General features: G+C 43.7%; 1 protein-coding gene across 1 annotated transcript in view; it reads left to right on the forward strand.

The window, feature by feature from the left end:
• Positions 1-412: 412 nt before the first annotated feature.
• Positions 413-16,237, forward strand: part of MDGA2 (MAM domain containing glycosylphosphatidylinositol anchor 2) — a 252,249-nt gene continuing 236,424 nt past the window's right edge. Inside the window, exons 1-2 of the mRNA XM_006024864.2 lie at positions 413-428; positions 3,764-4,057. Coding sequence (XP_006024926.1) covers positions 413-428; positions 3,764-4,057 — 310 coding nt within the window. The remainder of the gene's footprint in view (positions 429-3,763; positions 4,058-16,237) is intronic.

The following is a 16,237-nucleotide window of genomic DNA, read 5'->3' on the forward strand; positions in this document are numbered from 1 at the left end:
ATGGTTTTAAACTTTGGGTGGTGCAGGAATCACAGGCGGGGAGGGGGGCCGTAGCACCCTGTACCCCCACCCTTGGATCCACCCTTGGGTGCTGAATTTTGTGTTTCTTTGGAAATGGGATTGTTGCTTTCTGCTCAGCTCCAACCAACGATATAAAGAAGGGGATCCGGCATCTCGCCCTGCAAGTAGTCAACCACATGAAAAAGCATGGGTCGTTTAGAGGATGTTCTGGTATAAGGAGCCAGGATCCATTCCCTCTTGAGCAAAGTTTTTACTCCGTTTTCACAGATGGATGCTTAGGAGCTACAATATGCGAGCAATTAAGCTACTTGGAAATGTGATCATATCACTGTCGCGTCCTCTCCACCTGCACCCATGTGTCATGTCCACCTGTTGAGTCTCGTTAGCCAAGATGGGGAGCTCTTTAGGTAAGGGACTGTGTCTCTGCCCTGTGCATGGCTTAGCTCTGAACCACTCTAGGTTCTCGATATTTGCATAATAATATCTTATTTTCTTACAGATCTGGGGGAGGGGGAGGAGAGACAAAGTGCCTGTTCCTCAGGATGGCAAATATATCCACACGGCTAACATTTTTTTGCAGAAGGAAAGAGCACTACAGAGTCCCGGGTGCTCCAGTGGTCCTTGATGGCAAGTCACAAGCATCGCACGAGAGGTGATTCTTCCTAGCCATTGTGATTCCAGAAATGAAATGTAATGCAGCAATAACAAGTGCACAGGTCATGCAATGTGCATTTGGGAAAGCCAATATAACCCTCAAAGGTACAAGGCAGGGCAGGGTGGCTCCTTACAGACTCATTGAGAGAATCACGAGCGTCCCCAGGCTGCAGCCTACCCCATCAGATGCTATGACCCCAGCTGACTTCCTGTCCCTGGGGCAGGGCGCTGGACTCAACGATCCTCCGAGGTCCCTTCCAGCCCTAACATCCATGAAAGCTATGATTCGAGGTGCTTGGTAATGCTCAGTAAGGAGACCTCTCACTGGTTTTATCTCCTTGCTCTTCTCCAGTCTCCACACTTGCTTCTTCTGCCTTTCTGGCAGGATGCTGGGACACCACCAGGCCTTTTAGCAGCAGAGGGTTAAGTCTATGCAGGAGGGGAAGAAAGGAAAGCCAGATGCTGTCTAGGAAAAATGGCTGTAAAAAAAGCCAAACAACTAGCTAGGAGATATCATTAGGTCCATGGGGAGCACCGAAGCATCAGCCCCAGTTTTTTAGTGAACTGTCTGGGGAAAGATTTGGTTGGGTCTGAGGGTTTTGTGAACGCATCTGATTTCTGATGATGGATTGTTACGTCTGACTCGAATAGCGTCTGGGGTGGGCGGCACTTGAAATGAGGAGCCCTCTGTGCTGATAAGGATTGCATCTGGTGAAGATTAGCTCCTTGATGACTGCTGTCTTGTGTCTGCTGAGTCACCATCTCCGTTTGCATTTTCGTCTTCCCCTGTTTTCCGGGAGACAGCTGGGCCATAGCGATTCCCTGGAGGAAGGATGCTTTATCACCCGCCCTGTCTCTCCAGTGAGCGTTCGGGCAGGGAAAACCTGCCTCGTGTTTGGGTTGCATTATCCCGTTCCTCTTGCTCACTATTCTTTGGGCTCACCCCCAGCGTCGGTACATTTGGCATAAAGAGAGAGGTTTCGGTATCCGATCTCAAGCCAGCGTATATCTGGGACGGTGCTTATGGAGTAAGAAATGTTTTTCTCGTGTCAACCTGCTCTTGAGAGTTCATTGCATATGCGGAGGTGCTTTCACATGCTTGTGTGCACGCTCGTGTTACCTGTAGACACATGTACAAGTGCAAGGTGTTACCTGTAGACACATGTACAAGTGCAAGCCAGCCTGATTGTGTAGAGGGTTTGGTGTCAGGATGAGAGTGGTAGGAGAAAAGACAGGACATGTGCAATGAGGTTTGCTCCAAGGCACTCAACGCTGCACCAGCTGGTGTCCTGTGTGTCCTTCCCAAAAAAATGGATCACGAGGCCCTAGAATTGCTAATAATATTGTTTCCCTTTTCTGAGGTTTTTTTGTGTCCTCCTGTAAAACCAAATGCTGCTGGGCAGGGTTCAAAGAGATCCTCTAAACTACTCTCAGACAGGATTTTGATGCCTAAAAATGTTCCTGTTTGAAAGTCTGGTACCTGAAGCCCTTCTGGGCCCAACAGAGAGGTCTCATTCATGTGGGTAAGCTAAGACACTCCCTTGCCATCTAGTACAAGCTCCCACCTCCTGCCTGGGGATGTGGGATAGGATTGGGCAGAAGAGATGATGCAGAAATGAATCTTGCCTGTCCTGGTTATTGAGCGGGGTAATTTTGCGGGGGAAAGCCCGGGTTGCTTTTAAAAGGAAACAGCTGCTGCTTGGAGTATGAAGTCCCAAACGGGCGAATAGCGTTCAGTAGGCAATGAGATGATCAGAGATGTGTGATAAATGTATTTATCACATGGTTTTTCACTTCATCTTGTGGTTATAACTTATCCCCTCCATGCAGTGCATGGGCCTATGTTTAAATTTGACTCCCCTGGAGGCTCTCACCTACAGGTTATCTCCCTGCAAGCAAAGCAAACATTGTAGGGTGCCAAATGCTGCTCTTTGCTTCTAGAAATCAGGCACGACAACAGGCATGATGTTTTGATCTGCATTAAGCCTGTGGCTAAGAGAGAAGTAAAAGCCAGGGTATAAAACTAATCTAGGCATGATGAGATCGCTGCAATAATTGAACATGGCAAAAAACGTTCTCGTCAAGCCTCCGGTGCTCGCAGTGCTTTGTACTTATCACAAGTAGCTACCTAAAGTACAGAGGAAGAAGTGCCACCTCTAATGGGACTGACTGCAGAACGCTGAGTTGAATGCTAATCCCTTTGCAGTACAGACATTGAACTGGTGGGGATATGTTTTTTGCAGAGAGTCTCAAAACGTGTTTCTTCTGGCTGGACACTTTCTGCCATATTATCTTTCAAATGGGCAGACAGACTGCCTGCCTAGGAAAGATTGGATACCTCTCGCGTGCAGGCTTAATCAGTGGCATCCGCATTACTGTACAAAGCAGTAGTTGCCATGCCATGCTCCTATCAAAGGCTTACATGACACGGGCTGGAAACAATGATTTAATCGTCTCTTACCACAGCTGTCGTGTTATATAAATGTATTTGGTGATAATTAAAAAATAATACGTTTTCAGCTAAGGTATTAGCAGCCTGTCTTCTTTTTTTTTTCCTCTCTCTTCAATTTATGAAGTTTCCATTGCTTTCTGAAACCTTTGTAATGATGGTCTTTAATGCACAACACTTACACACTTGATAACACTTACAGACAATTTGGTTATAACATGAATTTGTGAGGGCAAGCTTGCTTAAAAAAATAATAACAATAAACTTACCAAGCAATAAAGGTAGGTATAGAGATTTCTCTCATGGGAATATTAGCTGCAGCACTGTTCAGCTCAGTTCACTGTTCAGTTGTATGTGTGCGTGTGCATGTGCGCCCGCGTGCATGTGTGTGTGCGCACACATGTATGTGTGCATGCATAAATAAACAAGGTTCATTGGGTAAACTTCCATTACACCAACTAAATAGTGGGAAAAAATGTTCTTTGCAAGATTTTGGGTGCAAACAGTCTTCTTCAGGTGTAGGGAGAGTCTGCTGGTGTTTTGTGCAGAACAGATATGCATTTCCTGCAAATGCTAATGGTAACCCCCCCCTCTTTTTTTTTTCTTTTTCTAAATTATTGCTTCCCTTGCCATTGGAAGTTCCACCCAATTTGACTGTCCCACAAGAAAAATCACCCTTGGTCACGCGGGAAGGAGATACTATTGAACTGCAGTGCCAAGTGACCGGAAAACCCAAACCGATCATTCTTTGGTCCAGAGCAGACAAGGAGACGGCGATGCCAGATGGATCGATGCAGATGGAGAGCTACGATGGGATACTGAGGATAGTAAACGTGTCTCGGGAGATGACAGGGACATACAGATGCCAGACCAGTCAGTACAACGGATTCAACGTGAAGCCGAGAGAAGCCCTGGTACAGCTCATTGTGCAGTGTAAGTAAATACTTATTTCCTTCCCGTGTGTTTTCTGTGGATGAAGAGTCGGTGCAGTTTCCCAGTAAACGTATAGCAGCCTGAATCTGCTGTCGATTGCATGCTTTGCCCCATCGTTATGGTTTTGCGCTTCCCCAAATTTGGGGTTTACAGTGTGAAGACATTATATCATTAAAAGGGACAGGACCGTCTCGTTTCTATTAGAAGGTCAACGGCAGCGTAGCTGTCCATGTTTGTTAACACTGATGTTGTCCTGAGGTTTGACGCTCAACTTTTAGGCACAGGGAAAACACGTGAGGGCACAGGAGCATATTTCTATAAATATTGGCTCAGTACAGATTTCGCTTTTAGACATTATCAAGGAGGCGCGAAAGCAGGGGATACCCAGCAGGGAGTCTGGGTCTAAAATGAGCTCGCCCTCCTGCTTTGCACAGGGCATTGTTCTGATTCTGAATCTGTGAAAGCTATGTTTTTTGTTCTCAAAGCATCAGCCTCATTTAAGAGAAAATAGGGGAGCAACAATTTACTTTGCATGTACTCAGCTCTAGCCTGTGAGAACAGGGATGTCTGATCTTGTTGGAGTTTGCAGAGACGCTGATCCACTGCCGGTTAGTGACAGATGAGCTGTTTGCTAGATGTGATTTTCCATTCTGGCTCGGAAGCGATGTGGTTCTTTACTTGCACTTTTTTGTCAAGTGGCTGAGGTGCACAGCCCTTGGTAACTCCTGACTCGGGCAAAGCGGTCAGCTCTTGGCATCCGGGACTCTCCCTTACAACATGCATGTGCAGTTCCTGGCTTGCCAGCTGGGGCCTCCAGGTACCACGGATACAAATAGTTGAGGCTATCTTATTTTTCCAGGTCCGTTGCAATTTTTGTTGCATAATCGCTTCTGCTTGCAGTTGCATTTGGGGGTATTTTAGAGTGCACTCATGACGGATAGACCTCGTTGCCTGTATTTCACACTTAGCTCAGATACGTACAAGTGCACGGGTTCCTCTTTGGCAGGCCAGGTTCTTTGGGTAGATGCGATATCTTTTATTAGACCAACTGAGTAGTTGGAAAAAAGTTCTTTGTGAGAATAAACCTGCACTGGAAATGGTGATTCCCTCCTTCATTCAGACACTGGAGGGATGTGTCTGCTGATACTTTGCCAAGCCTTTGGGCAGTTCCACGCCGCCGAGAGGCTACTTGTTCAGTCAAAGAAAGAGTTTTATGACACGATGGGACCCCATCCTTGGTTATCATAACAGCATTATTATTATTCTCCAGACTGAGACCATCTGATGCCTTAAATATGTGAGTGTGGTGCTCTTTCGCTATCTGTGGATGGAGTTGTAGGTATGAATGTTAATTCTGAATAGTGGAGTGGAGTGAACCGTCTCACTCATTCAAAAAATGTGGCTCTTATGGACAGCAAGGGAAGTTCTCTGTGTGAGCAAGCACTCATGGCATGGCTACTTACCTACGTGGTCTATACATCCCGTGAGCCTTGAGGTGGTGGCGATGATTATGCAACAGCGGCAATGTTGAGTACTCCGTGCCAACAGCAAGGTCGGCCACGTCACGATGTGTGCGTACTCCGGGAAGGTAGCATGTTGGGATGACTTCCAAGGGCCTGGAGCCCCACACTGAGACTGCACACAGGAAATAAATGCAGTGGAGCGTTCATTGATTGAAAACCGGTTCTAGTGATGGGCAGGTAAAGAAACCTGACTCCTGACCCCACAACAAGCTATTTTTTTCTAGCTGCCTTTCCCCCTTTCTGCAAGTCTTGTTTGCAAGACAGGCTAGGTCGTGCTGTCATCTGCAGGTTTCGGCAGCGTGCGCAATCATGGTTTCCGAATCCTGGTAGGTGCATTCGGCATTACAGCGATGTAAAATGTAATGACGGTCGTAGCAGACAGGCTGCCAGACAGGTCCCTCTGGCAGCTTGGATAACATCAATGTTTACCCGAGGAAGATGTCTGAGGAGAAGGGAGAGTTTGGGGATATTCAATTGAAAATCATTGCCCAGATTGTTGCACTTCCTAGGGGAAAGGCAAACTGCACACGCGTCCTGTTCCAGTCTCCTTCACTATTCCCCCTTTTCTAGTAGTAAATTGAGGATCCTTGTGTCTTATTTATTTCTCTGGAGCTTCCTATAGAAATGGGACCCCGATGAACCCAAGTAAAAGCAACGGGCATGACGTGAAGCCTTATTGGGGGCCTATTATTATATCTGGAAGCCACAGAGATTAGGTTTATTGGGTGACAGAGGCATTTGGAAGCTCTCGTGGCCCGGTGTGAGCTGCATTATCCCTGCTCTGGATGATAAGCAGTTTATCACTTTTTCTGCATCCCTGCATGTGGGTTATGTTGACCCAGGATCCCGCACATTAAGCACACTTCAAGGGGCATTCACCATGTACTTGGCTTCATAAGGGTGAACCGCTGAATCTGGGCTTGGGTCAATGTTGCGCCCAATTCTGCAGACCCCTCAGAAACACCGTCTCTCTCAGGCTCCACTTCCCACCCTGTTAAACAAGATGGAATAACTCCTATTAAAGTCAGTGGACATCATTAGTTTAAGGGCTCAAATAGTTGGGGATAACCTGAAAATCCAAATTACTATAATTTAGAGGGAAAAGCTCTGGTTTTCACATGTAGTTAGTGCATTATAAAGGAGGTCGGAAAAGTAAAAGGAAAATGGTTATCAGGTGAATATGAAAGGTACTTGCAGGGGACTTTTCTTAATCTCCGTTTGGTTAGCTTTCAAGTGACTTTATTCAGACACCAGCAAACGAGAATGTCAGTGTAAATGGAGGAAGCAGGTATTGTGCATGGTCGTTGATTTTTCTTCTGGTGGAGGATGGTATTCGTGAGCGTGTTAACTTCAGTGTTAATTTATAGAATTTAATTTAGGTAATCTAGGAATCTTCTGTAAGATTTATTATTAGAGGATTCTATAAGTAATAAATAGAAGGTGCTATTTTGTGAAACTGTTTGAATTATGGAATGACATTAATTTTATTCTTTATGTTGTATGTGGGGGCGTGTGTGGGGAGTCATTTGTAAGTAGCATGGAGCTAGTTATATATAATCCAGTACCGCAGAGCATAAAAATCATGTTTCTACTTGGGAGAAGTAGAAAACCTGGACCCTTGTGCATCTGTCTCCTTCTTTCTCCTGTTCTCTTGTCTCCTTTCCCATGCCATGCGGCTTTATTTCCATGTTACGCATTGTCCGAATTTTATGTTGCAAGTTCCCTAGGCCAGAGGCCGTTTTGGGGATACGTATGTATGTAGTGGGACTCTACATCAGCTTTGTGCAATTTGTGAACTTGCTCAGCAAGCTCTCCATTCCCACATCCAGGTGAGTCATAAATATTAAGCAGCACCGAACCCAAATCAGACCCTTGTGGAGTCCCACTTCAAACCTCCTGCCGATCTGAAATGCATCTATTTATAGTTATTCCTGGGTATTCAGTCCATTCTGTATCCCCCTAACAGTCATCCTGTCTAACCTGTATTTCTCTATCTCACGTGTGACACTCATGTAGAACTATAGCAAGTTTTCCTTCAGTCCAGATGTATTGTGCCCACCTCATTCCCGTCATCCATCAAACTACTTTCCATTTTAAAGAAGGAAATCAACTTGGTTGGGCATGGTTTATTCTTCAGAAATCCAGATGTGCTTCCTGCCGTCATCTCCTCATCCTTCAGGTGTTTACAAATTGTCCGTTTTAAAATTTGCTTCCAGGTCTCGAAGTCAGGCTGACCAGTCAGTCTAATTCCTCAGGTCCCTCATTTCAAAGATGGGCACTATGTCAGCCCCTCGTCCTCTGGGGCTTTGCCCGTCATCCTTGACCGTGCAAATCTTATTGCCATCAGCTCCAAGATTTCTCCAGCCAGTTTCTTCTGCCCCTCTGGGTTGAATTGTCAGGCTTTGACTACTTAAATTCTTTTTTTTTTTCCAAGTGCTTTCCAGCATCCTCTTTACTTATGATCCACAGCTCCTCCCTTTCTTGGTCTGTATTCATTTAATGGGGACAATGGACACAGGGGACATGGTTTGATTATAGAAAGCTCTTCCACTTCACAGCTCCCTACAGAGTTGGGGGATCTCTGGGGGGGTCTCTGCTGCATTGCAGTCTCGTCATAGCAACACGCCCATCTGTTTGCAAGGCGGTCTGTGTTGGGGCAGTTCTGAGTGAAGATTTTACCTGAATAAGGCTCTTCTGGTGTTCACACTCACATGTACCCACAAATGCAAAGGCTCTGTGCAGCTGGGGAAGCTGTTGAGAGGGTGCGTTAGGTCTTTTTTTGGTGCAGGTTTTATAATACTAGTGTATTTGCATTGCATTAATGCATCCAGGTCTTAACCAGGAACTGCCTGTTCTATTTCTCTCCTTCCCTTGGGAGTTTAAATATAATCACTTGGGCAGGGCAGGTCACCTTCTCTGTTTTTATTATTCAGTGTATGTGTGCAGGGTTGTTTTTTTTTTGTTTTTGTTTTTGTTTTTTTGCAAGGCGGGTGGGGGTTGGTTTGGGGTTTTTTTAAGTGCTTTGCTCTCATTATTTAAGTGGGATTTCCTGGGAGGATTTTGGAGAGGGACCCAAAGGTGGCTCTCTGAGTCCCTGTACACCAGGCAGAGATGCTGAGTCTTCTAAAATGTGTCCTCACCATCCTGGAGAGGCCATAAATGGCTCCGCTAAACACAGATCCCCCCGTTGTTGGCCTGAGGACTAGCGCACAGATGTTAAGAGACTTCTTTTTTCCTTTCTTCTTTTCTTTTCTTTTCTTTTCTTTTTATTTTACAGTGGGTGGGAGTCTCCTAGAAGGAGGCATTGCATTTAACATATATGTTAGGTTGCTTTTCTCAGCTTGGTGTGTGTTCAAAGGCTGCCTAATGCCAGCGGGAAATGGGAAAAGTCTACACAGTGGGATGCCCAGAAACTACATTTATTAACAGTTCTGTCCACTTGCTGTCCCCCTCTGCATCCCCACTTCCAAATTTAGGTTAACAACAATTTTGGAAAATACACAGATGGGATCTTGTTGGCAGAAAAAAAATGGAGTCCAGAAATAATCTGAATGATCCATTTTTATTACTGGAATAGAGCAATCAACCAATAAAAATGCCAAGAGGTACAATATTGTAAAATGTTTACATCGTGCACCTTATCAAGTGATGATGCCAACAAGGACAGAAGGGTTTTTCATGATAAGACGTTGCTGTATCCGGTGCCCACGTTTTAGACGTTGCAATTTTATTTTGGTGCTACATAAAATATTCTTCATAACATAAACTGTTTTTCAAATGTATCGGTCTCCAAGTGCTTGTAAAGCTCCCTAAAACAACAGATATTTTTCATAGTAAGTTGGTTTGCAATACAATCGACCAAAGCATGATGCATTGACTTTCCTTTTCAATTCAGCTCTAGTTTTATGTATACTGTGCCTGCTGTCTTATAAATTACAAACAAATAATCAAATCATGCTGTTTTAGAACACTCTTTGGGATCATATTTGAAGTATAACAGAGTTCATTAGTGAGAAATATTGGGACAGATTATCATCCCCAGTGCATCACTTTAAGTATGAAGTGAATCGGTGGAATTTGAAATAGTTTCTATGCATTTACATCAGTGTGATGCGGGTCAGAAATCAGGTCAGCTTTGCCCGGATTCCATGAGACCGACATTATGAAAATAAAAAAGATCTATTATGCTCTGGCGGGGCTTTTTGCCAGTTCACGATGGATATATCTTCTCAGTAATTCTCCAAATGTACCTCATGAAATATTTAGTGTTAATATATTTTCATAAATTTAAAAAAAAAATCAATGTTCGTTGGACTGTACCCATGTTGCCTGTTGAAAAACGGCAGACTAGACAGAGAGAGACTGGACGGTCTGCCCATAATAGACTTGGTAAATCCTCCATGCTACTGCCTGACCCTCCTGATGTGAAGTCCAAGGACACTTTCTGTCTAAACTGGGTGGAGATAGTTGTATGCAACTTCCGGGATGTAAGGACCAGGGTAATCAGGGAGAGCAATAAAGGCTGCTTTTTGAATGGAGTAATTTGCTTTTTCCTGCATAGTCCATGTTAAAAGCACATTGAGATGTTTCTGCTGGTCTAATAAAAGGTGCGATACGGGTGTGCGACACACACACTTTAAATCCATTACTGTGTCATCCAAATATGTGAATGTTTATGTAAGTAGGAGCTCAAACTGGAGTCAATACAAAGAAGAGCTACGAGGCTGATCAGGGGGAAGGAAAGCCTGTCTCACAAGAGAAATCTTAGAAGAAGTTTGTTCACCCAAGCAAAATACAGGCTGAAAGCAGAAGAATGATTTTAGCCACATCGCAGCATGGGCACAAGAACAAATGGGCACCAATGGGTTTTAAATAAATTTAGGTTGGGAATTAGATGAATGTTTCTAACCTGTCCCTCCTGCTGCCCCCCAATAAGGACTAGTAAGAGCAAAACAATCTGAATTGATTTTAAGAAGCAGCAATATAACTTTGTGACTAGGGGGTCCTATTCTGTCTTGGTTGTGACAAGAAGAAGCCATTTTGATAGCCCCAAATATTGTTCCCAGTCATCTGTTTATCAAACAAGACTGAAACAGCAGGCCTGCAGGCATGAGAATTTCAGGCTAGAACAGGGTCAAGTATCAACGTCAGTAAACCAAACTCTATGGCTAGGGACAGACTTTATACGTAAACCAGTTTAAGTGAACAGAAACTGGTCTAAACCAGTAACAGAACAGAAGCTCAGTGCACATAAACCAGTTTCAAAATGGCTGAAACTGGTTTAAGATAAACCTGGTTGAATGTAGTACCAGACTTAACTGATTTGGGTCAAACCGGTTTATGAAACTTCTGTCCCAGACTCGTTCCTGGTTTATATTAAATCACAGTCCCCCAGCATGCTTTCCAGCCCTGGGCTGGGCTGTCTGCTCCAGAAGAGGTTTGGTGGTGGCGGGGTGGGAAGGGGGAGAGGGAGGGAGGCAGGGACTGCCTGCCCCCTGGCAAAACCCAGCTGGAGTCTGGTGTCAGGGAGGGGAGATTAAACCCTGCTTCCCCCAAGTACAGAGCTGCCCTGCTGCTAAACTTACTGAAAGTTACTGCTGGCTCTGACTTTGGACTACAAATCCCCGAGGCACCTGGAAGCAGGAAGAGGAAGTGATGAGCAACCCTGCAAAGTCCTGCTTCTGTGATTCTGGACTGCAAATCCCAGAGACCTCAGGGGCAGCAAGAAGAGGAAGCAAACACAGCCAGAGAGCTACAGGAGGCATGTGGCTGCATTTCCTGAATCAAAAGTAAATGTGTCCCCAGTTATTTCTCAGTGTAATCTCTGCAGTTTAGACACAACCTGCAAAGACTAAATGGGTTTATCCTCGAGGTTTTTTGACTGTCTGTACTTAGCTTTTATGGCTTGAGTCTCCTGGTTTTGGTGAAGTTGCACATGGCAGAGAATTGGGTCCTTTGTTCTTATGAACAGCAAAAAGGGTCATCATTTTGTTAGCATTCAGCACTAAACTTCTTCATTTCACTGGCTAACACAACCACAGCAGTTAGTGGCATAGTTTCATTAGCCTTAATCCAGATCACAAGCCAAAACTCCCAGTGGTAGGCACCATCAGCACTGCTTTCATCTAAAGCTAATATTGATAAAGCAGTAACTATTGATTAACATCAGCAGCAGGGAGATCTTTGCTCTACTTACGCAATAGCGACACACTAAACCTAAAGGTATTTGCAAGTCTTTGCATAAGATTTTAATTAACTGTCCTGACACCAGCCATGTCTTTCAAGTTGATGGGTGGGAGGGGATCTCAGGATGGATCCGAGCTGCAGGATTTATTCCTGACTTTGACAACATATTTCTTACATTGTATTTTATATTTAGAATATAGTCTTAATTTCTAAAGAGGGATCTAATGGTACTGGATGAGAACATGTAGGACAAGATAATTTCAAAGGACCAGCTGAGTATATTTTAAACAAAGAAACCAAAAAGAAAACTGGCACTTGTCATTTTATGGCCATATTACGTAGATCAAATCCTGAAGGTTGACACTACCGAAGACTTGGCATTTTTTCTTCTTACATTTGTGGTAGAGAGTTTAGTCAGCAGAGCCATGAAGCCACAATCATTTTGCACGATACTAATTAACATTCAGGATGGAGGTTATGGAATCAAATATGCTCCCCAGGCTTTTTGGCTCAGTACTTTCTGAATTAATTGCCTTATTGGTTATTAGCTATGAGCTATTCTATTTATTTAAGACTTCTTTCTCCCTCCCTCCCTCATAAGTATTTCTCTATTAGCTTGCACCTTCTTCTTCTTCTTTTCTTTTCTTTTCTTTTTTTTTTTGGAGCTTGGAACTTAAGTGAGTTCCCAGAGGCAAAAAAAAATGGCATGCAGACTTGTATCTTTTGAATAAATAAAATGTTCCAGTTTTCCATTATTTTTGCTTGGGTTCTACCAGTGGGCCATGAAATGCCAGTTGGATACACCCCAACATATTTTTTTAGAAATATACTGGGGGGGGGGGGGGGGGGGGGGGGGCAGCACACCTTTGGGCTGCCGGAAAGCCAGGCTTCCAGGTAAGTGGCTTCAGAATGATGTTTTCCTAAATCACAGCATCCAGACCAATAGGGTCCCTGGGCTTCCCAACCACTGGTACCTGGAGAGCCAGCTCATATGACAGTCTAGCTGTCCTGGGTTTCATGGCTCCAAGACAAGCCCATATGGCAAGACTGCCCCACTGCCGTTAACCAGCCCGCAAGTTGTATCAATTGCTCAGTGAAACTGGCATCATCCTTGTCAGTTTTATTCAGCAGATGCCTGGATCCCAAAGAGCGTATTTTTGTCATGGAAATATCATGTATTGGCCACGCCATGTGTGTGCGGGGACAGGGAGTTGGATAGTTAAAATTCCACAACAGCTTTCAAAGTGTTGAAATTTGTGGAATTCAAAAATGTTAATGCCTTTAAAGCAATGCATCTTTGCCTTACCGTTCTGAAAATAGTGACTTAACGGTTTTGTAGAAACATTCAATAAGGATAATGACCATGATGGTAAATAAGAATGGGAACAGCAGCAACGGTAATCCAGCTGAGGCACATGTATTGCATGAGAAATTCAGTCCAAATAGTTTAGATTTGGCAGATGTAAGCAGCTGATAATAGGGTTTTATAACATAACAGGTGAAACAGCCTGCCATAAAAGCAAAGCAAAATTTGCCAACTATTTATCTAAACTGAAATGAATAGTTAGTAGTCACTGCTGCTTAGATTGGAATGACATTTTACAATTAAATGAGGAAGATGAACAGCATTTATTTGTTTACAAAAATTCCTTGAATCTCAACAAGTGTCTAATTTTTCCCTTTTAAAGTCTGGTTTAGCTATGAACTTCAGTTCATAATTTTCTGGGTGAATACATAATCCATTATAATAAACTACTTGGCTTGCCTAAGCAAAAAACATTTATAAACTGCGTTCTGAAAAGCTTCAATACATTTAAAACAAACCTTTTAGGAGGGAGTGGATTTTTACTTGGGAAGAACATGTAAATTAAAGCCTATGACTAGTATATAGGAGAATCAAGGTCAGCTCACAACCATACAACAGACTTGCTGTTTGAATTTGAGCATGTGCTCAAATCTTGGTGCCTCACTTTCCCCATTTCTAATATTCAGGTATATTTTCTGTGTGTATATGTTGAAATACCCATATACATTCTTGGGGCTTTTGGATCATGCTTTTATATGTAAATAGCCATTCGACCCAATAATGCAGCTTTTTAATGATGCAGGCAAGGTTCTCTGGGTAGATGTGAGATCTTTTATTACTACCAGCTGAGTACTTGGAAAAAAGTTCTTAGCAAGCTTTCGGGAGCAGTCACCCTTCATCAGTCATAGGGAGTCTCTGTTGGTCTGAGACTCCAAAGAAATCATGCACCATGCAGGTGATGGTCTCTGTTGGTCTGAGACTCCAAGGAAATCATGCACCATGCAGGTATCAAATCTATGCTCAAGTGGATGTAAGTTGCCATATTTACTATGGAGTGTGGGCATGAACATGTAGACGTGTGCCCATACTGCACAGTAATTTTGGTTACTGCGCAGTAAACGTTCACATCCAGATCCACCCTCTGGATTGCATCAAACTACTGGTTTGCTTTGGTTATTGGTGTGAAAGAAAACCCTGAATTGACATGGTTGAGACAAGAAAGATTCCTGACTAATGTTCGCAAGCACCCCTGGCTGTATGTTGTACCATTCAAGCAGTCCAGTATTGGTGTTGCCATTGCTTATGGCATTGGGTGCAAAACCCCAGTTCTTGGGGTGTGAGACATGCTGCCTGCATACCTTTTAGGTTTAAAATGAATGCTACCCCTTTGTGGTTGTGGAACAATGGTGGGAAAGGTGCCCCCAATGCACCCAACAGGCTCAGAAACTGGAAGGCAATGAACCTGCTCCATATTTTAAAATATCTGTACTGCTGCTACTTCCACTGGCCCCTGATTTTTCTTGAGATAACTCGACACTAGACTCTTTTTAGTTACAACTGAAAGAACTGAGGGTTGCTGCCATGGGGCCACAGGCAGAGACCCTCAAGACGATGCATCTGAAGGTTGGTCAGGGTTGGGGGCTATGTGCAATGAGTGTCCCACGGGCAAGTGACCATTAGAGGAGGCTCCTGGTGAGGAGAGGCAGATGGAGGTCCCTGCAGACTGTGACTGAGGGGAGGGTGATCCTAGATTTCCACAGGGATTTTTAGGAGGGCTTGGTGGTCGTCTGAATGTAGGGCAAGGATTTGGTTAGTTTTGTTTTACCATGAACTTTTGTCAAAGCAGTTGGATGCTGATACAGGACATGCAGCAACATTTTAATTAGAGCGGCTCTTGAAGCTGCTCTAATTAAAGCACCACCCCCTTCATCCCTGGACTACATGAGAAAGTGCCCTTTGTGGCACTTTAATGCACATTAAAATAGGCTAATGAACATCGAAGCACATGTGTAGATGTGCCCAGTGGCCAGCATCTTGACTCTGCTTCCCTTCCTTTCATGGCTGGGCGTGACTTATGCCCATCCGAGAGTTGTGCGAATGGACTTCTCTACCCCAGAATAAGAGCACAGAAGGGAAGGAGCTGCTTTTTCTTTTTCTTTTCCCTTCTTTTCCCTTTCCTGAGTCACACTTCTTTCCTGGGGCTGTTCTCATGTGGCAGTTAGATGCCATAATTTCTCAGGCTCAAGCCTTAAACCTTCATGATTATTCATATATTCTGGATGCTGGCACACACTTATCTTATGTGTAGGCTGCAAATGGTATTCCCAGAGCATTGGCTTGTAGGCTTGGTGTTTGTCTGAATTCTATCCCACAGTAAATGAAAATAAAAATATTAATAATCCCACAAAGCAGAACAATTTTAGCATGGTAAATAAACAATTATGACTATGTATGTAATTCATCTGAGCATAGCAAGGAAGGGAAATGCTGAAAAAATATATGGAAATAAAGGCAAAACTGATGGCTTGATCAGTAAAGCAAAATAATAGAAGCGTTCTGACATTTACTAAGGTCAAAAGCAACGTGTGTCTAGTGACCTGTAGAGACGATGAATATGCAAACGCTGGAAAAGGGGAAAATTATAAATGGGAATAAGATCATTTGAATATTTCTTATTTAGTATCAAAGCTGTGGTCACTGAGAGAATCCCCTGAGATGCCTCTATGTATTGTTTTTGAAAGCTCCAAGGAATGGCAGGCACAATACAACCTGGAGCAGATACACTTCAATTATTAGAGAAAAAGGTACATTGTTTATGAAGAATTTTAAAAATTCATCACATTGAAAGTGTTTTTAGAACAGACAGGCTTATGCCAGTTGCTGAGGAAGAGAAGACAGTAACAGTTGTTTTTTTAAATGTTAGAACATGGGTCCTGAAGTAGGAACGCGCCAAGAAATAAAAACACCCTGAATGGCAGAAGCTACTGCATCGATATGCATGGCAACTGGCATTGTGTTACAATCTGATCAACATAACTAATAAATTAGGTGCATGACATATGTTAATGAAAGTGCTACGTTGATGTTGTAGCTGTGATGGTCTAGGCAAGGTTCGACTTACAAATTGGTTTTTGGTGGGGGGGGGGGGGGGGGTCTGGAAAAAAA

The sequence above is a fragment of the Alligator sinensis genome, unplaced genomic scaffold, assembly GCF_000455745.1.
Source record: "Alligator sinensis unplaced genomic scaffold, ASM45574v1 scaffold358_1, whole genome shotgun sequence".
Lineage (NCBI taxonomy): Eukaryota > Metazoa > Chordata > Crocodylia > Alligatoridae > Alligator > Alligator sinensis.